At 41.9% G+C, this 27,357-nt stretch overlaps 1 protein-coding gene across 2 annotated transcripts in view; it reads right to left on the bottom strand.

Annotated features, from left to right (window-relative positions):
- Positions 1–27,357, bottom strand: part of LRIG2 (leucine rich repeats and immunoglobulin like domains 2) — a 123,682-nt gene that overhangs the window by 41,445 nt on the left and 54,880 nt on the right. For both annotated transcript variants that reach the window (XM_073587053.1, XM_073587052.1), the window contains exons 5-13: positions 25,977–26,120; positions 24,018–24,161; positions 21,678–21,821; positions 21,137–21,280; positions 18,019–18,099; positions 10,614–10,685; positions 7,741–7,809; positions 7,265–7,428; positions 1,219–1,539 (exon numbers count right to left, since the gene is read on the bottom strand). In XM_073587053.1, coding sequence (XP_073443154.1) covers positions 1,219–1,539; positions 7,265–7,428; positions 7,741–7,809; positions 10,614–10,685; positions 18,019–18,099; positions 21,137–21,280; positions 21,678–21,821; positions 24,018–24,161; positions 25,977–26,120 — 1,283 coding nt within the window. The remainder of the gene's footprint in view (positions 1–1,218; positions 1,540–7,264; positions 7,429–7,740; positions 7,810–10,613; positions 10,686–18,018; positions 18,100–21,136; positions 21,281–21,677; positions 21,822–24,017; positions 24,162–25,976; positions 26,121–27,357) is intronic.

Raw genomic sequence — 27,357 nt, 5'->3', positions numbered from 1 at the left:
TGCAATTTCAATGTTGAAGAGTGCGTATTTCATTATTAATATTTTAGTGAAAACTGAAAGGAAAAAGCGCAATAGGGTCTTACCCGAGAAAATAGGAATATAAAACAATTAGTTATACTCACCCCTGTGCAGGAGAGTATCAGACATAAAGGAACAAGGTCAGCTTGCTGCACATCCAAATGACCACGCCGTGGCCATAAAATCATCAGATTCAAAGAAGGAATTTTTATGGATTAAGCGTGCGCTGCCAGACCATCACTCCTCACAAGTTGCGTGCTTTATACATTTAATACCCAACGCGTTTCGAAGTTAACAACTTCTTCCTCAGGGGATGACATGTACAGGCAGGTATAGACATCGCCGGTTTTATCTGATGAACTTTTAATAACCTTTGACATTGTAATACTGATGAACTTTGACTCGTCTCCCTCGCAACATGTGACTCTTGGTGCCAATTTTTGAATTGTGCATATATAAAACCGGCGATGTCTATACCTGCCTGTACATGTCATCCCCTGAGGAAGAAGTTGTTAACTTCGAAACGCGTTGGGTATTAAATGTATAAAGCACGCAACTTGTGAGGAGTGATGGTCTGGCAGCGCACGCTTAATCCATAAAAATTCCTTCTTTGAATCTGATTATTAATATTTTAAAATTGGAGAATTGTGGATTCTCTAGTTAGATTATCAGCTGCAGCAGATCCTTGGCCAACAACTGACCGAACCAGGAATGATAACATTGCGAGAATTGTGGATATAATCTGCGCTGCTGGATAAAATAGGAATCCAGGCGTTTTACGTCTGGATTCTTATTCTATTCAGCAGTGCGGATTATATCCACAATTCTCCAATGTTATCATTCCTGGTTCGGTCAGTTGTTGGCCCAAGGATCTGCGGCAGCTGATAATCAACTGCATTTTCATGCCTTAATGAAAGAAGTTCCGGGAAAGCACCATCTGAAATATATATCTCGAAAATCCCTCAGATAAGACCCTATTTTGCACTTATTTCTCTTGCAGTTTTTTTCAGTGATTATTAATATTTTGCAATAGCAGCACCAGGATCATGGACTATAATTATTATTCATAACGTCAAATTTGTCTTTCAGACTAGAGGGTCATCTTAAGATTTACGAGAGTGATTAGTATGCAGCATTCGTTGCACTATGCTCGCTGCTTGACAGTTAGTCCCTACATTACTTGGTAGCCATTTTGCTTACCATTAACGGTGAGTTTAGCTTTACTGGAATAATTGGAGCCAAAGTGGTTGGTGATGACACACTGGTATTTTCCTTCATCTGTAAAATTCACATTGAAAAGGTGCAAAACAGTGGTGTATTCCACCAGCTCAATCCCGTGCTTCTGATATCTGGCAAAGGTTTCTACCCTTGCATCATACAAGAGCTCCGTGTCTTTCCTCCATGCCGTAGACATCGGGGTGTCACTGCTACTGGCTGCGGCACAAGTCAGAGTCACATTCATTCCTTTCAGCGCCACGGTGGTTTCTGGGTGAATTTTTATTTGTGGTTTTGGAAAGTTATCTAGGGAGGAAGAGCGGGAGAAGAAAGGAGGAACATGAGTTACTTGAAATACAAATGATGAACTTAGTGTAGTGGGCTAACTATACGATCTGCCTTGCAGAAAATAGTAACTATTGCAGGCATTACACTGCATACGGAGCTTAGTCTGTGGGGTAGCGTCACCTGTTCTATTCCAGTGGCTGTGTACATGCAGCCTGTCAGACACAGTTTAAAGATAGGAGAATTCACTCCCAATTCTTAAAATACGAAATGTATGCAAGCAGGAATAAGGTTAAGACAAAAAGGGTACAGTCAGTGAACGGCTCCCACCTAAAACGTTTTCTTTCTTTTTGGCAAGCTATGGCGGTTCAGACCAATCGGAAAATATATGGAATATTCTAATAATTTGTGCACAACATAAAGAAGGATTTTTCCAGCGTCTCCAGGAGATAAAATAATAATTGCTTTATTGAGAATATAAAATCTTCATACCATCAGGTAAAAACGACATAAAGAGGCGTATGGAGGGGAGCAATTTCCTACGCGTTTCACCCTGAAAGGGCTTAATCATGGAATGCGTAAGAAAGGTCTCCAAGCAAATATTTAAACACATCAAGAAAACAGGTGAACCAATTAGGTGAAAAACACACCCATTCGTTTAGCATGAAAAAAAACCAAAAAAACAAAACAAATTTAAATCAACTGTGCAAAGGATGGAGACCAACACACAAAAAAATTGTAATAACAAAAAAGATGAGGAAAAAAGAAAGAAAAAAAAAGAAAAAATACTAGTGTACAATGTAAACAGTTAAAAAACACACATTAATGTTATAAAGAAGCCATAGTATATTTTGATGGTGTTATAACAAGAGTCTTGCGATACACAAACAATTTATGTACAATTTATTGACAAAAAGGGAAAAAAAAAAAAAAACAACCCCCCCCCCCCCCCAAAAAAAAAAAAAAAAAAAAATTATCACAGGATAATTTACTTTGCCATATTCTAGAAAAAAAAATAAAATTAATTTCGTAGCAAAAAGGGCGCCCAATTTATCCCATATTTTGTCACCTAGTTTAGTAGTCAGTAATAATAATAAAAAAAGTAATTCCAAAAATTGGTTATGTACTGGCTTTTTTGGCTGTGGGCATAATTTTTGCATTTCATGTAAACATGTTAAGAAATGCAAATCATTCACTTCTATGTTTACTGGTTTAACTTACAACATTAGGGATTTTATTAATTGTAATACCCCTAATGTTGTTTATCTTATTGAATGTACTTCTTGCTCAATTCAATATGTAGGTTGTACGACTTGTCCTCTTAAACAGCGGATACGCAGACATATGTCTGATACACTAAATCCTTCCGCAGTAAATGTTTCTGCAGTCTCAAGGCACTTTATTACTATTCATAATAGGTGCCTGGATTCCCTTACATTCACTGGCATTGAAAAGGTGTACAAACCAACTAGGGGAGGGGACCACCGCAGAAAGATTCTCAATGGAGAGTCTTTCTGGATTTACAAATTGGGTACTAGAGTGCCGCATGGTATGAATAAGAGGAGAGATCTAATCATGCAGTATTCTTAGGCATCCCTTTCTCTTCCATGTTACCCTATTTTCCCCATAACAAAAGAAAAGGGAATATAAGTCGGAAGAGGGAAACAAAAGCAGGAAGAAGTAACAGGGTAAAAGAAAAAGAAACTGGTAATATTTTTTTTTTTCTGTTTTTTTTTTTTTTTTTTCCCTTTTTGTCAATAAATTGTACATAGATTGTTTGTGAATCGCAAGACTCTTGTTATAACACCATCAAAATATACTATGGCTTCTTTATAACATTAATGTGTGTTTTTTAACTGTTTACATTATACACTAGTATTTTTTCTTTTTTCTCTTTCTTTTTTCCTCTCATCTTTTTTGTTATTACAATTTTTTTGTGTGTTGGTCTCCATCCTTTGCACAGTTGATTTAAATTTGTTTTTTTTTTTTTCTTCATGCTAAACGAATGGGTGTGTTTTTCACCTAATTGGTTCACCTGTTTTCTTGATGTGTTTAAATATTTGCTTGGAGACCTTTCTTACGCATTCCATGATTAAGCCCTTTCAGGGTGAAACGTGTAGGAAATTGCTCCCCTCCATACGCCTCTTTATGTCGTTTTTACCTGATGGTATGAAGATTTTATATTCTCAATAAAGCAATTATTATTTTATCTCCTGGAGACGCTGGAAAAATCCTTCTTTATGTTGTGCATGCACTATACACCCGGGTCAGGGTGTTTCCGTGCGTCGGAGGTGTGATCAGGAGTGAAGAGGGGTGAGCTGAATACTTCTTGTTTGTGTATTCTAATAATTTTTCCTTTTACTGCACCAACACTTTACAATTTATAGGGGACTTGTGCAGACAATAAAAACAGTACAGAATAAACATAACTCCGACACCAAAAGGAGTGAGGGTCCTGCTCGCAAGCTTTCAATTCATGAAGAAACAGAATATACCTTTTGCGTCTCCCCATGATAGATCTCTGTAAAGGATATATTTATACTTCTTACACTAGCTGGGATATGTATGAGGCAATACAGCAATGACTGGTGAAGCTGGTGCCTGTAAATATACTGGAACGCGCTTATTTTGTGAACACAGTGGAAACAAACAGCACAGAAAACGAGAGTTAGTCATGTAGCAGGAAAACTAATGGTGCACTGTGCGCTCAGACACCTTTCTGTCACAGCCAGCAATACAGTGGTTATCCACTACTTTGAGGGTATCTGCACTTGAGTATTTGCAGCAGATTTTTCTGAGTGTTGGCAGCAAAAATGCTTAGTGAAAAACACGCCGTCTTTCTTTACATTTTTCCTGAGTGTGTTTTTGAGGATTTTGTTTCCCCATTCATTTGAATATACAGTAGTCTCTACCGATCTCAGGCAGGAAGGCAGTAGTAAAAATTATTCTTTTATTTCTTTTGTTTAAAAGAACATTTTTATCCCAATCTGTAAAGAAACAAGTGGCATGTACATGAGATTTCAGAAATCTCATTTACTTTGCTGGTACTGAAAAACTGCATTTTTTCCCCCACAGTAAAATAGAGTATAAACAAGCCCTTATAGCAGGAGTCGGGAACTTATGGCTCACGAGCCAGATGTGGCTCTTATGATGGCTGTAACTGGCTCTCAGAAAAATCTTTAACAGAGATGGGCGAACCCAAACAGTAAAGTTCGGCATCCGTACAAAACACCTACTGTTTGGGCACGGACACTGAACACAGACTTCACCAGGAAGTCCATGTTCTTGTTCGGGTTCGACTGCCCGAACACTGAGTGTTTGTCATGCTGTTATGTGCATGGCAGCGCGGCAAAAACAGCTTATGATCGGCAGTGAAATCATCACTGCCGTTCAGTGAGCCGCGATTCCCATGCTGTCAAAAGATAGTGTGAGCGCTCAGTTGTGATCGGAGGCATAAAGTTCACCTCCGGTCACTGGTGTCAGCTGATCCCATCAACCAACACCTGCTGCCACTAATTACAGCGAGAGCAGAAGCGGCGGATGGGAGTGGTCATCAGTCGTTTCTGTGCTGTAAATAAATGAACAAAAAAAAAAAAAAAAAAAAAAAAAAACGGCGTGGGTTCCCCTGTATTTTTGATAATCAGCCAGGCAAAACTCACAGCTGGGAGCTGCAACCCTCAGCTGTCAGCTTCAGCAAGGCTAGATATCAAGAATAGAATTGTTTTTTAAATTATTTAAAAAAAAAAAATGACATGGGGTCCCCCCCATTTTTGACAACCAGCCGGCCTTAGTAAAGCAGACAGCTGGGGGCTGGTATTCTCAGGCTGATAAGGAGCCATGGATATTAGCCCCCCAGCCTAAAAATAGTAGCCCGCAGCTGCCCAGAAAAGGCACATCTACTAGATACACCAATTCTGGCGCTTTGCCCGACACATCCCACTTGCCTTGCAGCGGTTGCAAGTGGAGTGATAGTTGGGGTGTTGATGTTACCTTTGTATTATCAGGTGACATCAAGCCCCGAAGTTAGTAATGGAGAGGCGTCAGTAATATATCCCTATTACTAACCTCAGTCACACTGTAAGAAAACAGACACCCAAAAAAAAGACCTTTAATTGAAAGAATGACACAGACTCCTTTAATAATCTTAATTAAACCATACTTGCGACCTCGCCTAATTCTACCAAAGCCCTCGATCTCCTGTAATAAAAACTAAAATAAAAAAACAAACAACAATTTAACAAACCTGTGTTTTTCTGTCCTACGCCATAATCCATGTCTGGGGGATAAACAGTTTTCAACCTGGACGGTGCCAAGATACGACCGTCCAGGCTGAGAACCACTGATGACTGAGCAGCTGCGAGCGCGGCCTCAGTGACCAGTGGTGACGTCAGTTACGTCCGGTCACTGAGGCTCCGTTCCCAGCCGGGCTGAACTGCGGTGACCTCAGTGAGATCCCCACTAACACCGTGAGAAAAACGCTCTTTCACCACCGGCCACTGAGGCCACGCTCGCAGCATCAGTGACTAGTGCTGATGTCATCAAACAAGCTCATTCCTCAGTGGTTCTCAGCCTGGACAGTCGCATCCTGGCACCGTCCATTTGAAAACGGTTTATCTTCAGACATGGATTAAAGCGTGGGAAAGAACGACAGATAGCTGAGGGAAATGGTTCTTTACAGGAGACGAGGGCTTCAGTGGAATGGGTGTTAAGTATAACGGTGTTTGCTTTTTTAAATAAGTAAAAAGTGTGTTTTGTTTTTTATTTCAAATAAAAGGACTTTATTCTTGCTGTGTGTTGATTTACAATAAAAATATAGGATTAGTAATAGAGAGGAGTCTTATAACTCAACAAATATGAACTCCCACTTACCACCACCACAGGGTGAGTGGGAACAGTCGGGCAAAGCGCCAAAATTGGCGCATCACATAGATGTGCCTTTTCTGGATAGCTGTTATTTTTAGGTTGGGGGTCCAACACCCATGGCCTCTTACCAGCCTGAGAATACCAGCCCCCAGCTGTCTGCTTTAATTTAGATGCTTGTCAAAAATTGGGGGATCCCACGCCATTTTATTTAAATAACTTAAACGGCACGGGGACTCCTCTATTCTTGATAACTAGTTTTGCTAACGCTGACAGCTGAGGGTGGCAGCCCACAGCTGTCAGTTTTGCCTGGCTGGTTATCAAAAAATACAGGGAAACCCACAATTTTTTTTTTTTTTTTTATTCAAATTTATTTAGAGCAAAAGGCACTGGCTGATGAATACTCCCATCAGCCACTGCCTGCTCTCACTGTTTTTAGGGGCAGCATGTGTTGGTTGAAAGTAGTAGTAGTCTAGTCAGCGGACGCCAGTGACTAGAGGTAAACTTTTTACCTCCAATCACAGCTGCGGGCTCACTGAACACCCAGGGGGTCATCCATCTCTACTGTCTAGTGTTCACTGCCAAGAACATCAGCTGCTATTTAATTGCATAGGCTGCCCATGGACCCTGTTGGCAAGTTCACCTATTGCACTTTCTTGGACCACTTTTGGCAGATACTAACCACTACATATCAAGCTATCCCCCCAGGACCTGCCCTTTTGAAGATGCTCAGACCAATGTCTACCCATTTTAATGCCTTCTCTTTTGAACTGTTTTCAACGGGATCATTGATCAATGTATGCCCACTAGGTAAACCTGCAGATCTAGAGTAAACTACATTTAAAGAAGTAAACCTCCAGTAATGAAACTGAAATTAGATACAAACCACAGATAAAATCTCCAGACTCCACGCTGAGCAGAGAACGTCCAGCCAGCCAATCAGGATGGGCACAGCTCACATTTACTGAATTTTGCAGACCGCTGTCAATTAGCCAATGGGGAAACCACTTTAGCTGACAGTCACATAGCAAATTGCTTGTGTTTAGGATTCTGTAGAAGACAAACAGAAGGTTATCATCAGACAGGGACAGCTAGACAGCATATTTTGTCACAATCATCAAGGGTAGAACAAGTCAATGATCATCAGAACTCCAACAGAGCAGTGTTTCAGATAATCGTGCCTGTAAAGCCTGGTATAAAATGTTCAGAAACATAACGGCAGGTCAAATTGTTCCCTGGAGCAAGCGCAGATTTTACTTACAAGAGAAAATAAAATGTCTTGCCTAGTATCAGTTTGTGAAACTTTAGACCGAGTCTGTGCGCTGCATGCAAATATCGAGCACTAGGATTTGTAATACTTACAACTCCTGGAGTTTAATATGAGCAAAGGCATCATCTTGTAAAGACATAACCCCATTATTGCTCAAGTCACTGTGAAGAGAAATGAAGAAATGTCAAATAGAAAATCCATATCGGTGTTTATTAAATGAAGCTGCTGCCATTAATTATGCAGCATTGGAACAGAACGGCATGCAAGACTATTACAGTCAGATACAGCAGCACTTCACAAGTAAATGAAAAAGTGGCCTCTGCTACCAAGCTACTGCCATCACATAGAGACAACAGAGCCCGAGGACAACATTCACATATTAAGAGGCTTGTACGGTGAGAATCTTATTTTAGTCACCAGATAGCCTTGGCATTACAGAAGGTCCAGTATACAGACTTGCCGTCAAACATCAGAATCTAGTCTTTGACAAGGTGACATCTGGATGGAACATACGTGACCTCTCTCTGTATGGCTTTGATCCAAAGGATCTAGACAAGACCGAGTGAAAGGCTGTTAATGAAGGTGACCCCAGAGTATTTTATAGTGATTTCATATGTCAGACCTTATTAATCCTTTCATTTATTGATCCCTGTGAATATCCTGGGGTCTAATATACTAGATAAAAACTACATTGGTAATTCCTTGCTTGTAAAAGAAAAAAAAAAAAAATATTTCCATCTGCTTTCTGTTATGATTGCTAGAAAAATGTTACCCTTAGCAAATAGTAAGAGAACTCTGCTTTAGTTGCCAAATTTAATGCCAACCTACTACATACAGGCAGCTTACAAACTTACTTACACACATCAGATGTTTAGAAGAAAAAATTTTAAATATTCATCACTGAATTCTCCGGTTCTCCTCTTTCCACCTTCGCGTTCAGTATCTCTGGCCTCTTCACTATAAACCAGGCTTTATGGCCATGTCCAAGGCAGAGCTCATAGCGCGTCATAAGGTTGTATTGTCATCGCAACCTTATGGCGCACAGCGAGTTCCAGTCTGGACGTGGCCAGCAGTCCTGGCCTATAGTAAAGGCGGCGGCGATGTGGCATGCGATGAAGGAAGAGGAATGCATTGCAAGCAGTGAGGCAGCCTGAGCGGTGTTAGGAGATTTTAAGTTTCTTTTTCTTTCAGCCCTATTCTGACTTAAATACATATTCAAGTTATGAACAAAACTACAGAATGTATTTAGTACACAGTCCAGGAATTGCCTATACTTCCAAAAAAATGGCATGATAACATGGTCCATTTATTTCTACGAACGCTGAAAACTTATCAATGTGGATATTTATATTTTTCACAAAATGTGCCCAATTACTACTAATATTAGACATGACAGGCTTCAGATCTACAAATAACTCTTTTGTCTCATTTCAGTTCAAACGCTGATTTCTCAGTAATGGAAAAAAAGACTGTTCATGTAAAGGTATTGCTGGACTTGTGTTTGAAACCTCTATGTTTGCATATAAATAGCTATGTGTGATTAAACGTCCTCCCTAACTATCCCTATAAAACATACCCTGTTTTTCCGAATACAAAACACACCTTTCCTCAAAAAAATGTGGAGGAAAATGAGGAGTGTGTCTTAAGAGTCAAGATGTACCTGCTCTGGCTGTGGATGGGGAGGGGTGGCCGAGTGGGTCACAGCAGGCGGCTGCTGTGGCTAACTCCTGCGCCCGCTGATAAAAAGGAATATTCACTGCTCTCCACTCCCATGGGTGTGGACAGCAGTAAATATTGATCTTTCATAGCAGGCACAGAAGCAGCCACCAGCTTCCTGCAGCTGCTGGGCGATCAAATGTGCCCCCTATTAAAGAGAATGAATATTCACTGCTCTCCACTCCCATGGGTGTAGAGAGCAGTGAATGTTCATCCCCTTTAGTAACAGGCACACGTGATTGCCCGGCCGCTGCAGACACGTGATTGCCCGGCCGCTGCAGGATCCGGCGGTTGTGGCTAACACTGTGCCGCTATTAAAGATCAATGACTATTCACTGCTCCACATGCCCTTAGTCCCAGGGCCATGCATACCAGGATGGGGATGAGGGGGCCATGCATACCAGGATGGGGGAGCTATATATAACAGGATAGGGAACATTAGTACAGAACTGACCACATTTTTTGCTTCAATTTTTTTAAATTTCCTCTAAAACCTTTGTGCATTTTATAGTCCGGTGCTTCTTATTGTCTGAAAAATACGTTTTTTCAGTTAAATAAATGCTTTAAAAAAGCATTTAGAATCTCCGCATTTCCTATGATGAGGGCTTTGACTAGTTGATGAGGCGTTAGTAGCCCGAGACTAGTATGCCCCTCTTTTCATGTTATCATGTCCCTGTGGATGTGACAACAATTTGCAGGACCTTGCCTAATTGGCAGCTTATGCAAATTTGAGCACAACTGCTGCTCATTCCGGCAGCATCACTGCATCTCTTAAAATGGTTTCTCGCCTCCCTGCTTCAGAGGCACGCACTGTGCATGACCGCAAGTTCATGCATGAGCAGTCCATATTTTAATTCAGGTGTACGCTTCCAGTCTTCAGAGGCATGCACTGCGCATGTCCGGAAGTTCAGGAGCTGAATGCTGCTGCATTGGAGGCCATGGGGAACCTGACAAGTTCCCTTTAAGGGAGAGAAATATTGGCAAAAAAGACCATTCTTAACCCTTGGAGAGCTGTGCCAATACAATATGAAACCGAGAATATGCGTCAGGCTGTGCCAATACAATATGAAACCGAGAATATGCGTCAGAAGACTCTTTATTCAAGGGCTACTTCAACCCATAGATTCACAGCACTTATACAATAGATTATGCGATCAGTGCTCAGCTCATCAAAACAACATCCATTGTTTTCAACTAAATAGCATATCAGACATTTTCAGCTAGACACTAGGCCACTCCATATACTTACAGCTGCTGCAGCGAATCCAAACCAGAAAAGGCTTTTTTTGTGATGGATTTTATCTTGTTTCCTTGCAAAACACTGAGGAAAAAGAAGAAAAAAAATCAATTAGTTTCTACGCTATCAGGCATTCATCAAAAACTTACATAATATTTCGTGTCCCTTTCACTGACATGGGCTCTGCTTAAGACTGCATCTTTCCCCGCACATGACTGCTAATTTAATCAGCCGTCATGTGCCTCTAACAGGAGTGGGTGGAGAGGTTCTCCGCCCATGGTTGTTAACTTCTGCTCTCAATCCGACAGCAGTATTTAACAAGCGCGCCAACAGGGACTCACGTTGTTTCACTCTCCCATGACGTGATTGTTGGGCGCTGATGGATTGTCATGAAAGCAGAAGGTCCCGTGTCTGTCACTACTATCCTCCTAAGAAAACAAGCCAATGACAGACAGCACCAATGCTGACCAAATGTCAATAGAAATAAAATTCACAATAGAAAAAATAATTGCTGCCAATAGAGGACAAAATGTAAACTAGTCGCATAAAACTCTGCAAACAAAAAGGGGGGTGGTCTATGAGGACCACAGATACGACAGAAAGTCCATATATATTATTAAAATATATAAATCTTTATTTGACAAGTATACAAAGAAAACGGTGACAGTGAGTATAACCACTAGGCACTGGAGTGCCATAAAAACAACACCAGGACGTCTGACCCCATACTAATGAATAATGTCCCCATACATGTGGGTCAGTGACCATCAAATAACCACAATGGTACCCATTATAAAGTATAGCACCCATATCCACTGGCCATAATGTCTCAACTAGTGCTGTCATATATAGTGCCTGATAAATGGTCATGCATGAGCCAAAGTAGAGACAATAGTACCTGTAGGGGTCCTATACAGGGGCGTGAGGGTCAGCGCGTCCACCCGACACGCGTTTCAGAGCGAGTCCTTCGTCAGGGGCGAGGTAATGTGTGAAGCTGCAGGGTGTTTACATATTCGCCGAACCGAAAGTGGTGGGGACCGCGGACTGGATGGGACCCAGGCGTCACCGGACAACCTGAGACGCCGGCGTCAAGCAGGGCAGTACAGGCACTGAGCGCCATGGTAACCGCAGCTACTGGAAGGCGCCGAGAGCCGCCAGGCGCACATGCGACAGGGCGCAGACAGAAGGCTGTTAGCCCAATGTGAAAATTACTGTACAATGGAACAGAAAATGTCTACATAGATTGAACAATCAGTAATTACCTTAATTAAGCATCATATATGGAGATATACAAGGGTGAAAAATCCAGTCATGGCATAATAAAATATCATAGAGAAATGGATAAATATATTGTACCTATCAGAGTGGGAATTGATTAAAAAGAAGGGATTATAAATTAGGTCCCTAGTGAGACATTATAAACCAAATGGAGTGGGACTAAGCATATAAAAATATACAGTATAGTACCAGAGCCAACAATATCGTGTACAAGATTAGAATAATCAATCATATCATGCTTCACCCCAAATATGTTAGATGGATCCCATCATTTATACCATATAGATTCCCCCACCAAGTTAGGATATATTTATATATAACAATATACATATGTATAGACAACCATATAAATATACATCCAAAAACAGACATATGCACAGAAATAGACATATGATACAAAAACATAGTAAGACCGGACGATCCCACATCTCCCTATACAAAACGGTGCAAAGAAGATGTTTCACAAAGCGAGGCCCTTCAGCCGAAGAGCCCACAATCTCCCGATCCTGGCAAAAAATGCAGAGTGATAGAAAAGATGCAGAAAGTTGAAGACCTAAAAAGTACATAAAAGGAAAATTAAAATCAATTAAAAACAACTATGGCACATGTGCCCATGGTGTAAGGGTGACAACAGTATAGCGATCACAAAAAAGGTACGAAACTTAAATTTTTGTTGAGGCTTTTAGGATGGACGGTATCAAGCGTCCAAATCCAACGTGTCAAGTTGGACCAGTCGTAGGGAGAACTTCCCACCCCGTACCCCTACGTCAATCATGTCAATACCTTTAACCCTAAAACCCCTACTGTCACACTGGTGGTGCAGTTTAAAGGGAACCTGTCACCCCACAGGGCGTTTTTCAGTTAAAGAGCCGCATTCAGCAGCACTAAGGCTGCATTCTGTGAAGGTGGCTCTTCTTTTTCTGACCGCTAGTAACGCTGAAATATTGACTTTTATAAATAGCTCCTCATACCTGTAATGTGTCCCATAGGTATGGTGTGTCCCCCCCCTGTATCAGCCGCCTACCATCCGTCCATCATGCCTGTCCGGTGCCTCGGCGCCATCCACCATCTGTCCATCATGATGACCCTGTTCGTCGCTGCCTCTTCCTGTTTTGAATGCAGGCGCCTGCGCTGTGTCATCCTTACACCATGGGCACATGTGCCATAATTGTTTTTAATTGATTTTATTTCTGTGCATATGTCTATGTTTTTGGATATACATGTATATTTATATTGTTGTCTATACATATGTATATCGCTATATATAAATATATCCTAACTTGGTGGGGGAATCTATATGGTATAAATGGGATCCATCTAACATTTGGGGTATTTGGGATGAAGCATGATATGATTGATTATTCTAATCTTGTACACGATATTGTTGGCTCTGGTACTATACTGTATATTTTTATATGCTTAGTCCCACTCCATTTGGCGGCTCTCGGCGTCTTCCAGCAGCTGCGGTTACCATGGCGCTCAGTGCCTGTAACGCCCTGCCTGACGCCGACGTCTCAGGTTGCCTGGCGACACCTGCGTCACATCCGGTCCGCGGTCCCCACCACTTTCAGTTCTGCGAATATGTAAACCCTGCAGCTTCACACATTACCTCGCCCCTGACAAAGGACTCGCTCCGAAACACGCGTCGGGTGGACGCGTTCACCCCCACGCCCCTGCATAGGACCCCTACAGGTACTATTGTCCTTACTTTGACTCATTATGCATGACCATTTATCAGGCACTATATATAAATGGCAGTACTAGTTGAGACATTATGGCCAGTGGATATGGGTGTTATAATGGGTACCATTGTGGTTATTTGATGGTCACTGACCACATGCATGGGGACATTATTCATTAGTATGGGGTCAGACGTCCTGGTATTGTTTTTATGGCACTCCAGTGCCTAGTGGTTGTACTCACTGTCACCGTTTTTTGCATACTTGTCAAATAAAGATTTATATAATTTTAATTATATGGACTTTCTGTCGTATCTGTAGTCCTCAAAGACCACCTGCCTTTTTGTTCACTACTATCCTCCTGCCTAGGGTTCATATGAGATTGGGATTTTGGCTATACATGGCAGTGCTGATGGTATCGCTGCGTTCGTATAAAATTAATTATTGGCGTACCGAAAAAAAAAAAAAAGCCAAAGTTATGGGTTTTTTGCCACCACAAAATTGCAATAAGAGGCAATCAAAACATCATATTTACCCTAAAATTGTATGAGTAAAAACGTCAGCTCAGAGCACAAAAGTTAAGCATTCACACGGCCGCATATCCCAAAAAATGAAAACTGTTACGGTCGGGTCTTGGGATATAGCAAAAAAAGGAAACGTTTTTCTTCTTACAAATTTCCGAATTTTTTTCTCACCACTTAAAAAACACCAACAAAAATACACTATGTTTGGTATCTGCATACTCATACTTACCTGGAGAATCAGATTGCCAGGTCAGTTTTACCATACAGTGAACAAGATTAATAAAAAATAAAAAACACAATTGTGGAATTGCCCTTTTACTTGGAATTTTCCCTCCCGTTTTCCAGTACACTATATGATAACATCAATGGTGCCATTTAAAAGTACAACTCATCCCACAGAAAACAAGCGCTCATACAGGTATACTGATTTAAATATAAAAAAGTTATGGCTTTTAGAGTAAGGGGAGCAAGAAATGGACCAGGGGTGAAGGGGTGATTAACCGCAATAGCATACAAGTCATTTAAGTGTGTGTTTCTGCACGTTGCATTCATACTAGAAATTGAGATAAGAGATGGGCGAACACCTGGATGTTCAGGTCAAGCGGGTTCGTCCAAACAGTTACAAAAAGTTCGAGTACCAGAACAGTACCCGGACCCCATTCACTTGAAGTGTTTGCCAAGCTTTCATGTGTTTGACAGCGCGGCAATCACCGCTTCTGATTGGCGGTGTAATCATCCCAGCCGGTCAGAGAGCCGTGGCTCCCACGCTCCGCTGTATACGGAGGTATAAACTTTACCTCCGATCACTGGTGTCAACTGATCCCATCATCAGACACCTGCTGCTGCTAATTAGTGAGAACAGGAGCGGCTGATGGGAGTTTTCATCTGCCGCTGCTGCACTGTAAATATAAAAAAAAAAATAAAAATAAAAAACTGCGTGGGTTCCCCTGTATTTTTGCTCAACAGCCAGGCAAAACTCACAGCTGGGGGCTGCAACCCTCTCAGATGTCAGCTTCAGCAAGGCTAGTTATAAAGAATAGAGCGGGTCCCCCCCAGTTTTGACGACCAACCTTGCTAAAGCAGACAGCCCCCCCCCCCCAGTCTAAAAATAGCAGCCTGTAGCTACCCAGAGAAAGCACATTAGATGTGCCAATTATGGCGCTTTCCCCGGCTTTTCCCACTTGCCCTGTAGCGATAGCAAGTGGGGTTATAGTTGTGGGGGGTTGATGTTACCTTTGTATTGTGAGGTGACATCAAGCCCCGAGGTTAGTATTTGAGACACGTCAATAAGACACCCCCATTACTAATCCCAAAGTCACATTGTAAGTAAACAAAGACTCAGAAAGAGTCCTTTAATTGAAAGAATGACACAGAGTCCATTAATAATCTCAATTAAACCATACTTACGATCTCGCCTAATTCTACCAAACCCCTGGATCTCCTTTAATGAAACTACAATGTAAAAAAAAAAAAACCACAACAATATACCATCTGTCTGATTTGCCCTTCCCTTTATATTCCCCTCTGGGAAGACTGATCTTGGGAGGGATGAAAAAAACGTTTCCTAGCGTTTTTCTGTTCAGGGAGCGCTTTTTGTCTGTAGCTTTCGCCAAAATCTCATCGAGAGCCGGACCGAAAATGTAGTGTCCCTGAAAGGGAATGGCGCAAAGCTTAGCCTTAGAGGTAACGTCACCACTCCATAATTTCAGCCACAAAGCCCTACTAGCTGAGTAGGAGAGGACTGCGGACTTAGTTGCTACACGTACAGATTCCGCCGAAGCATCGGCAAGGAACCCTGTTGCTTTCTGAAGGAGGGGAAGAGAGTCAAGAATCTCCTCCCTAGAAGTTTCCCGAGTAAGGTGATCTAATGTACGGAGCCAGCGAAATAGAGATCTGGCGACACAGGTGGAAGCCCCGTTTGCTTTAAGTAGATTAGTGGAGGTATCCCAGGATTTCCTTAGCAAGCTCTCAATCTATCGAGCCATGGGATCTTTGAGCTGAGATGAGTCTTCAAAACAGGGAGCGACTTTTTGCCACCCTGGATACCTGTACATCAACTTTGGGAGTCTCCCATAGAGAGCAATTTCTGTCCAGGGGAAAACAATTTTTTAAATCTGATGGGACGCTAAGCCCTTCCTCAGGGAGGTCCCATTCATGAAGGCGGCAGCTCTGGATGTTTTCACGTATGGGGAAACACTTGTGTTTTCTAGGTTTCAGCCCCCCAAACATCTCGTCCTGTACCGACTGCTTCACTTCCTCATCCTCAACCCCCATGGTGCTTCTCACCATACTAATCAATTCCTCCATATCCTCAAAGGAAAAATAATATTTTTTATTATCGAACTTTGGGGTGGAAGTGGAACCCTCATTCTCCCAAGCATCCTCCGAACGAGAGGTAGAGTCAGAATCAGACTTCACAAATGCCATTTTCCTTTTCTTAGGAGGAGGGGGATGTGGTACTGGTGCCTGGGAAAAGGAGGTCAGAGGACTGAACCTCCTGTTTAATGACGGCTTTAATGCTGTCCAACAGGGATGGCTGTTCAGCACGCAACACATCGTCAGTGCAGGGCTGGCCAAGCTTCTAATATGCTGAGGGAAGCTTGGTAACACATACACCACACTTGCGGCTGGGTACTTTATTCTTCTAAGGGGCAGGGACCCTGTCTCCCTAAAAAGAGAGAGAAAGGTGGACTGAGTCTCCCATTAGGACATTCCCAGAAAGTAAGGGACCTTCATCCACTACTTACAGTAAGAGGGTAGACGCCCGGCTCTGCAGAAGCAGAAAGGGAGGTTTTGTCGCAGTCCATGGTCAGTCTGTCAGTGGTCACACAGAGACACATACAAATGGGCCTTACCTGGAGGCATCCCCCAACCAGGATTAAATAACCAAGGTCCCAGTGTTACAGACTTGTGCTCTTCCTCCCCCAGGTCGACGGGGGGGACCCCGAAGCAAACACCCCGACATGGCAGCAGATCCGGAGCCATCCCAACACATGCTGGGAGTGCGTGCGTTCCACCGTGGAACGCACAGGAAGTGAACTGGAAGTCCGTCCTGACGTCACTTCCGGTACGCACGGCATCCAGTTCCACCGGCATGAGAAGACGGGGAGCTGCAAAAGGACCTCGGCCGCACATCACCGCCCAGCTTTACCCCCCCCCCCCCCCCCCCCCCCGAGGAGGCGCAGGAGGGGCCGGAAAGGTCCCGAGTCACATGTAGACGGGAGCAGCACACGGAGGAGGAGAGCGGAGCCCCTGACCTTAGCTGCCCGGCAGTAAGTAGTCTTGGGTGCTCCAGATCGCCGGCCAGGGCAGCACCATCAGGAGACCTCTTCATGCCCCGTAGGGGACACGAAAGACACTGGTGGTTGTAGGAATGTGAGGTATTTAACCTCTGTTTCCTGTCCCCCAATAGGGGAGACATCCTCTGATACTGCTGTTGTGGAAGGTGACTAGAGAAACTCAAAAGTTCATAGAAGGAGCCTACAGAATCTTCAGGCTGTGAAGAGTGTTTGTATGGAAGAATTGGCTGAAAATTACACCTGAGCAATGCATGCGACTAGTTTCTCCATAGAGGAGGCATCTTGAAGCGGTCATCACCAACAAAGACTTTTGTACAAAGTATTAAATACATTTCATTAGCAGTGTTCAATACTTTTTTCCTGTGTCATTCTAATTACATATTATGGATGGGTTGTTGTAGACATCTGGTAAGAATTTCAAGAGCACCTTTAGAAATACAATTAGTGTTCAATATACTCGTGCGTGTGTACATAGCTTGATTATTTCCATAATTCCATGACTTTTCTTTTTTAGTATCGCATTAGGGATGCTTGGCCATAACTCCAGCAGAAGATGCTTAAGGAATTAAAACTTGATTGGTTACATTAAAGATGTTATCCACAACCCTAACTGATTTATGGGGTAGTTGTTACTTACAGAGTATGTAGTTTGGAAAGTCCAGCAAACGCTTCTGTGGAATCCTCAATAGCCCAGGAGATTTCATTGTTCCGCAGGTCCCTAAAACAAGCAGATTGTGTTATACAACATTAACAATATTGTTTCACCAAATGACAATTTTTTTTTTCTAAACATTACGATACACTAGCAATAGAACATTAGAAGACTAATGTAAAAAGAACGAGCCCAAAGTCTAAGAGATAACGGCCTGTAGAAAAGAAAACTGGCAACAATAAATCAGTAGACCATTACTACAGGCAACAAGGAGAGTTACAATTACATAAATGTAGAACTGTAGAAAGTAAAAAAGCGCTATATGTGTCGACCCCAACAGAAAACTAATGACTAAGCTCTGGCTTCTGTTGTGCTTCCCACTAATATTTGGCCAATTTTATGCTTGCTGTACAGAAGACCAATTGAGAGGATATAATTTCTGCTTAGGGGAGGCATTTTCACATTAACAGTTACTCAAGCCATTTCTGAACAGGGAAGGACTGACTACTAGTGATTCAGTGGGTTGTTTTAGGAAATAAATTACATTTATCTACAAATGAAAATTAGATAATTAACACATTTACATTTTGCATCCTCCTTTAATCTCCTCTCTTTTTTCTCAGTCGGCAAACAACAACTGTTGAAACTAAAGGCCCTTTTACATTTAACGATGCACCAGCGATCCGACCAGCGATCCGACCCGGTCAGGATCGCTGGTGCATCGCTAAATGATTGCTAGTGAGCTGCCACACAGGCAGACCTCACAGCGATGCAGCAGCGACGCAGCGCACGATACTCACTTTTCACACACAGCGATCCTGACGTCCTCCCGCCCGCCTCCACGAGTCGCTCGGAAATGGAGCCGGACATTCTCGCGTGATCAGCGATGGACAGCGGGGGAGCCGGTCGGAGGTATCACACATAGCGATATTGCTATAACGTCACAAAATCGGTGACGTTATAGCGATATCGCTATGTGTAAAAGCCCCTTTAAGGCCCTGTTACACATAACGATGTCCCAGTGATCCATCATGGATGGGATCGCTGGGACATCATTAGGCTGATCACTGGTGCGCTGTCACACAGACAGCCCCTCCAGCGATCAGGACCAGCGAGCAAGCTGGTTTCGAAGGTAAACAGCAAGTTACTAAGAGCCTTATATACTGGATCTGTTACCAACGGATGAGAATTAGACATGTGAAAGCAGCCTTATAAGCAACTTTAAAGTTCACTAACATATTTGTGAACATTTTACTTTTGTTGAGTAAAATCTCATTTCTCCCAGGTTTCGTTATGCTTAGCTGACTGTGTGGGGAGAAGACAACATCCACGTCTCTGTAGGAATGTTTCCTGGTTCATGCTTGGTTAAGCATCAGTGATTGGAGCCCTGTTAATCAGCAGGACCCTCCTGCTTGTGAACATCTGATGACCCTGAACTGCATAGTCTGCCTGTCATTGTCCTTATGCCCTTCCTGAGCCACAAAAAGGGGCCTAATTAATGCATTCTTGTTCCCTTTCAGGAGGCTCTAACTCACTCAGATTGGTTTTAATTATTGCATTAGAGAGGTTGTACAAAGGTTAACAGAATATGAATGCATTCAGATATCTTCAGCTCATGTGCAAAGAGAAGAGAGAGGAAAGACTGCATGAAGGAGTTGGGAAGAGGAAGAATTTTATATGCCATCACCGTAGTTTGCGTAAACCAAAAAAATAAAGATGGTAAATACAAAGGTCAAACCAACCGAAATTCCCGCAAATTATGCAGTTTCAAGTTGCCGGTATACCTACCATAGCATGCTGCATGGTCAAAAAAACACACATGGCTTTACAGCAAACTGCAATGTATTTTTGCCATGTGGCACTTACAAAGTGAAGTGTGTTAAAAGAGCCTGTTTGAGAGGGAAGGTTAGGCACACAATGAGTGGAAGCATTTTACGGCTCCGCAAAATCAGCCCTTCTTTGGAGGACAATTTATTCTGATACATTAGGCAAAAGGGAAGAAAAAAAAAAAAAAAGCATTCTGACATGGCCCGATCTTCAAAGAGGCTACTTGTATAGATATCAAAATGGATCAGTATGTGGATCAGGGATCACCGGCGACAGATGAGACCTGCTTCTTACTTCAGCTTTCTCTCCATTCCTCAGGGGTAGCTCCTATTCTAGATGACTTCTACACCTAAGCAGGCGGCTCAATTTTTGCTGTATATCTGGCCAGCCAAAAACTATGCATCTTTTCTCTAAAGCTTCTACTTTCTAAACCTTGTATCAATGGGGATTTCCAATCTCACTTTCTGCCACATATTAAACAGACTGTTGGTCCTCTACCACCAAGACCTCCCCAAAGCGTTAGACATTGCTCCTCTGCAATTCCACACATGATGGGCATTGCAGATAGTCTTTTCTTCTCTCCTACCAAGAAGCACCAGAGACCCTACAAAGTGTTCCTTTCCAGAAAGGTCTTTTCAAGGGGTCTTCTAATTATAGACATTATGGCATACCCACAGAACACGCAATAAATGTCTAATAGATACAAGTTTACCCAGTAGTGTAAGGTCTGCAGTGAGAGAAGAGGTGATTGTGGACATGAACTACAAAGACAGCATTGGAGCCCAGGTATTACACTCAGGGACTCAATAAAAGTGGTATGCACAATTATAATATGATGTCCATAAGTGAGGGTAAAAAAATCACTTAACTTCCATCTATTATAAAGCTATAACCTTTATTGTATAATACTAGAACTGAATCCCATTTCTCTGAAGTGCAAGTTAAAATGAAAAAAAGCTGCCTATGTTTTGCCCTCCACCCCTCATCAGGTAAGAAGTACATGATGCTGAATCCAGTGACGGCTGAAGTAGAGCTGAGGGCAACAGGAACTACTGGAGTGGAATGGACGGCATTGTGATTTGGGACAATTTTTATCATTCGGATTAGCTCAGCGTAGACTTGGATATGGAAAATGGTCAATACACATTTAATAAAACCCAATACGCCATGCTACGCGAAACTATAATTTTCATCTCCAGGAAACCTAAAAATACAAATACATTTTTAAATCTACAACTTGCACTTTAACAGCTTGAGATTTGTTTTTATCACTTACAGAGTCACAAGATTTGCAAGTCCCTTAAATACACCTTCTGCAATATGATTTATTCTGTTATCCCCAAGGTTCAGTTTTTCCAGTGAGCCAAGTCCGACAAATGCAAACTCATCCAAACGGTTCAGCTGGTTGTTTGACAGGTCTCTGGGGGACGCAAAGGAAAAAAGACAGACCGTAAGATAGACTGCACAAGCTGAAACAATACTGACTTACAACAGTAAAGAGCAGGACATGGTATCTATGCTCACACAAATTGATTTCCCACTTAAAAATAACCCATCTTCATTTAAGTATTGTTGTTTTGAGATGCTAGTCTTGTAGAAGGAACAAATATGGTGGTCTTTAAAATCTCAAGGTGCTGGTTAGCATTGCAGAAATCTTGGGGGGTAAATCCCAAATAAATCAGCCAGTACAATGATAAAACCTTTGCTTTTATTACAGGTAAATGTGGATAATTCTAAGACACAGGAAAATAGGAGAGTGGAATCTTAGACAGTCTGAGAAATAACCCACATAAAGAAGAATGCACTTTAACACTTACAGATCCAAGAGATTCTGGCAGAACTCCCACGCATCTGGGCTGATCCTGTTGACAGCATTTTGACTTATGTAAAGCTGTTGTAATGACCGCAGTCCATAGAGCCAGCCTTTGTTAATGTCTGTGACATTATTATATTCCAATTCCCTGCAGGAGATGAAATCAGACTGATATTAGATTAAAAATGGTGACAACATGTTATGCATTCAATTGGTCAATGTAACAAAAGGCCCACTGCTTTTCAATCATGATTAAAGTCCCAGACGACAAAAAGGCCATGTTCACATTCCAGTAATGATTCGCTAGAACAGATCCAGAAAAAATCCATTAGGAAAAAAGTTGTGCTGACAACTTCAGTCCATTATACACCAAGTGTTCTCTGCCGGATCAGCTACATTGGCGTCAATGGGTAATGCCACATCCATTGTTGTCTATTGGTAACGGATTCATTCTAACGGATCATTACTGGACATGTCAACATAGCCTAGACCAAAGAATGGTTAATTGCCGAGCTGAAACAGATAAAATAAAGGCTAATACTATTCTGCCAGTTGGCATACAGAAAGATGGATGGAAACATTATGCAGCCATAGCTTGTACTACTAACACTTGCAAAGAAAATGCCAAAGTGATCAAGGAGTCTTTGTATATAAAGTCCTAGCTGTGAGCTGAAAGACCTGAGGAAAGTAAGATTTGTGGGAAATTCAGTAAGTTACTTTCTGCTCTTGCGAGTCCTGTGGGGGGACCTACTTTGTGGCCGACAACTCTGTACATGCTGTCATACAAGGAAGGCTGTGAACCACTGAAATCGAACCACCTACTGGACATCTAAGTACAGGAAAAGCGGGATTCCAAGTCTGATTTACTTCTTTTCACAATTTTAAAGGAACATGTCAGTAACACTATTTAAACAAAGGTGGTGTGGGATGGGGTAATACATTTTTATAGATACCTAAAGTAGCAAAATAAGGTATGCCAATGCACAGATATTCGGCTTTTAATGATATGTTTGCAAGTGCACTACGAAGCAAAATCCCTGCTCATCTTCGCTTCCCCTTGCCGGCGCAGACCTTCCTCCTTGATTAAGCAGCATGGTGGTTTAGTGGTTAGTAGTGATGAGCGAGTATACTCGTTGCTCGGGTTTTCCCCGAGCATGCTCAGGTGTCCTCCGAGTATTTTGGCGTGCTCAGCGATTTAGTTTCTGCGGCATGATTTGCGGCTGCTAGACAGTCTGAATACATGTGGGGATTTCCTGACGAACAGGCAACCCCCACATGTTTTCAGGCTGTCTAGCAGCCACAAATCATGCAGCTACGGCGACACAAAAAACAAACAATCTCAGAGCACGCCAAAATACTCGGAGGACACCCGAGCAACGAGTATACTCGCTCATCACTAGTGGTAAGCACTGCAGCCTTGCAGCACTGGCATCCTGGGTTCAAATCCCTCCAAAGACATCTGCAAGGAGTTTGTATGTTCTCCTCGTGTTTGCGTTCTCCGGTTTCTTCTCACACTCCAAAAGACATACTGATAGGGAATTTAGATTGTCATCACTGTCCCCAATGGGGCTCACAATCTATGTAAAGTGCTGCGGAATAAGATAGCACTATATAAGCAAAGCATAATAAATATAAATAAATTAGTTAACAGAGAAACTCTGCAGCGTAACACTGGCATGTAGTGACCTGATCTTCCCAAAGCACCATTGCAAAACAATGACAGCAAATGTTGGCACAAAAGGATGAAACTGTCGTAGGTGGTCTCTTTCATAATCTTTCAGATTGCCTTATTCTGCACTGCCTCTGCTTATGCAGGGTTAGTGTTACTGACAGGCTGCAAAATAAGTACTGAAAGCCTTGTCTTTCTAATAACCAGTGTCATGATGAGAAAGGCTATTATACATACCACATAAGATATTGCAGCATTACAATTATAAGTCAACAGTTATGTCTCAGAAATTAGACAATAGGATAAACAGAAGTACAAAAGCTAAAAAAGCTGCGGGTGGGATACAAACAAGATAGACTTCAAGTTGACTTATACTTAAATATCTGGAAATAGAACAATGATGCCAATAACAAATCCGCTTTGCTAGAATGTGTGTTTTATGATCGGGCTCAGACTACTTTGCAGCTTAATCTGTAGCACATGCAGAGATTTGCATTTCAATGGGTAAAATCAGAATCTGCTCTGAAAAAGAATAGCATGCAGGAGTATATGAAAATTCACAGCACGTCCTGAAATAAGTCCCAACAGAACATGGCCTTGGAAAGCAACATCCAGTAAATCTGCTAAATGTAGATCCTGATCATTGTTTCGATGACCCTGAAATGAGTCACTTACAGCTGCTCCATGTTGTCCAATCCAAAAAATGCACCGTCCATTAGTTTGCTAATTCCATTTCTCTGCATTTTTAAAGATTTTAGCAAGTCCAGGCCTTGAAACGTCAGGCTCTCCACAACCTGAATTCGATTACGCCTTAATTCACTGGCAATGAAATAAGAAAAAAAAAAAAAAGATGAAAGTCACAAAATTCGCTAAATAACCTCTGTACCAAAAATAATAGATGATGCAACTATGTCATATTGGTCATCCCAATGAGCACAGAACATGCCAGATCACACCCAAAAATCTATAAAATCCCCTCATTCACAACCAATAGATCAGTCCATCACCAAGATATAACCTAAATGGTTCTTTTACTTTAAATTTTTTCTACATATTTTCTCCCACATTGTGTCCCAATAAGGTCATAGGATACATTTGGAGACTTATTTTTCTTTAATTTGAACCCAACAAACCTTAAATCTATCCAGCAATAAAATAATGTGTCAGAAATCACACAATACATTGTAGCGTATAGTATTGTACTGTACCAATTGCTGGAGATGGATGAAAATCCAGCCACACACAATAGATCGCTTTCTCTCCCATACACCGCGTGCTTGTTTAGCCAAGCTCCTGTGTAGTCTATGAAAAAGCCGCCGAAAGATACATGGCCCCCTATTCTCCAGAAAAATAAAATGATGGGCAGTCCAAAAATCAGACACGCCATCTCCTGCGACAATCAGTTAGATAGGAGCCCCCATACACATTAGTGTCTGTTAAATCTTGATACTGGTAGGCTTGGCCAACATTAGTTTAATGCAGAGATGTCAAACTTAAGTACACAGACTCAAAATTAAAAGCTTGGACAAATCGCGGGCCAAACATTTATAAAAAAAAAAAAAAAAGTCTAAAATTGAGGAAGTTTTCCTTGTCAAATATAACAATGTAGCTTTCAAAGTTAAAGGGGCTGTCCCATAAAGTACATTTTAATTAATAGATCTTAGAATAACATATTCCAATATTTTATTAAAGAGCAGTAAAAAGCATATAGCCCAATTTAAACATGTAATAACAAAAGTGCTCCCAAAAGCAAGATAGCCCCACAGTGAATTTTTCTACACGCACTGTATGATGACTACTGTACCAACCCCCCCATCAATCCCATAGGCAAAGCATGGGTACCCTATCATAGTATGATTCCCCAACTGTAATCCTCACTAAGTTCCATATAGTATAATGCCCCCCCACAATATAAAACGGGTCCCCCCCCCACAGTATAGTGGCTCCCACAATAAAATACTCCCCTTCCTCAATTCCCCTGATGCTCCGGTCTTGTGGTGTCTTCGGATTCTCTGCACATCTCGGCACAGGGGGAGCGTTTTAATGTCATCGTGCCTGCTACACCGAGACGTCAGACGCAGAGGCGCGGGAATGATGGGAGAAGGAGCGTCAGCTGACGCTACCTCGGCCATCATTGCTTTCAACTGTATCGACATCGAGGATCCCGATACAGTTCAAATTGCAATGCCGGATGGGTCTCCCCATCCCCTACCAGCGTTGCAGACCAAATATCCTCACCCCGCCGGCCAGAGTTTGGTTTATGTAGTCTGAGTATGGGGGCCATAAGGCTGAGAAAGTAACTAGCCAGCTTTGCCTTCACAGGAGACTGTCAGCTGTGGCTCAGCTTGCCGAGTCATATCTATTGCCGAGTCATATCTAGACTAGCCTAATGTTTAAATACAATGGTTGTTCTGCAATTGGGTTATAAATAAAATGCATATTAATAAGAAAGAAGATCCTGCATTTTGGCCTGTGTGCAAGGTGTTGTTCGGTGTTGATCTCCTAAGCAAGGGATCTGTGCTCAAAAAGTGCAGCTAGATTATTAAGTAATCTGACAGCGCCTCAAATGACTAATCACAAAAGGAAGGAACGTCACAATCACAAAAAATATATACTTGAAGACACTGCACTTACAGGTGTTGCAGATTTGGGAGTTTTAAGCTTTTCGGTTGAATCACACTGATCTTGTTCCTATTCAGTTTCAAAACTATTAATGATCCAGATAAATTGTCAAAAGAACCAACTTCCAAGGTTGTAATTCTATTGTTGCTCAGGTTTCTAGAAGGAAGGAAAAAAGTTAGCTAGAGTCTAGGAAGCCTTATACAACCATTATAGATAAGTATTCTACAAACTAAACACTGAAATCATGCTTAAAGGGGTTGTCCGGGCTTTTCACATAATCTCAGTACATATCTGGGCTGCAGAATTATGACAGTCTGTTCTCACTGCTGCCAGCAGCCTGGGACAGTGAGGGAAGGAATTACTGATAATGAGTTATGTATTGTAATCATGGAGTGGCCCAGAATACAGGACGATTTTCACTCCTCCTCACTAGATTCACTTTCCATAGATAACTGTTCAGTGTGTGTCTGGGGGAGGAGCAGCTCTCTGCTCTGAGGCTGCTGGAGGGGAAGAATTCCTAACTGTGTGATGAGGGCTGCTTCATGTGGACGGGGAGGGCCTGTAGCTATGGAGGGTGGGGTTGTTGCTATAGAGGGCATGTTTGGAGTAGAGTAGGAGGTTACGACTAGTTCTCATTTCAATGCCATAACACCCCCCCCCTTGGACGTTCTGTTCAGAATATCTAGAAAACCGTGCAAACTAGTGACAGAAAGTAAATTACTTATTGTCATAATTCTGCAGCCCAGATATGTACTGAGATTATGTGAAAAGCCCGGACAACCCCTTTAAGGAGTAATTATTTTAATTTTTATTTAATAAATAGTACAGATAAAAATAAGAAACTTTTTAATATAGGTTATCAGAGAAATCTGTTTCCTCCTCCTCCTGGACTCATCCTTCAGTCTCAATTCATGGGTAACATTTGTGTTCAGGGAACACAGACAGGAAATAACAGTTGGAGCTTTTAAAATTCTATGGAGGGAGGAGCTAAAGGCAGACAGACATTCTGCTGCAAGGTCTCCTGAAACAACAATTACAGTTCTACATAGAACTTAATGAACACAAGTACTGGGAAAATTGAAACATCAGTACAGGTATAAATAGTGGATTTCTCTAAGCTATATTACAAATTTCTTATTTTAACGTCTACTATTGTAGACGTTGTGAAAAAAATAAAACTGTTACCCTTTAAAGCACCACTCCAGTGGTTCTTTTTGTTTTTTATTTCATTTCACCACTGAAGTCATGCTTGTAATCCAAGGTCTCTGACTTTACGCTTATATTGACCTGTCGCCATCTTCACCTTTTATCACCATTGCTTCCGTTGGTCAGTGTTAGTATGTGACCTGCCAGATCTCTCCTGTGTTTCATTGAGTGAGCTGGAGGTCAAAAC

Source organism: Dendrobates tinctorius, unplaced genomic scaffold (assembly GCF_039654945.1).
Source record: "Dendrobates tinctorius isolate UK_male_01 unplaced genomic scaffold, ASM3965494v1 ptg000098l, whole genome shotgun sequence".
In the NCBI taxonomy this organism is placed as follows: Eukaryota; Metazoa; Chordata; class Amphibia; order Anura; family Dendrobatidae; genus Dendrobates; species Dendrobates tinctorius.
The sequence above is the reverse complement of the archived record's forward strand: the minus strand, read 5'-3'. Positions and strand labels throughout refer to the sequence as shown.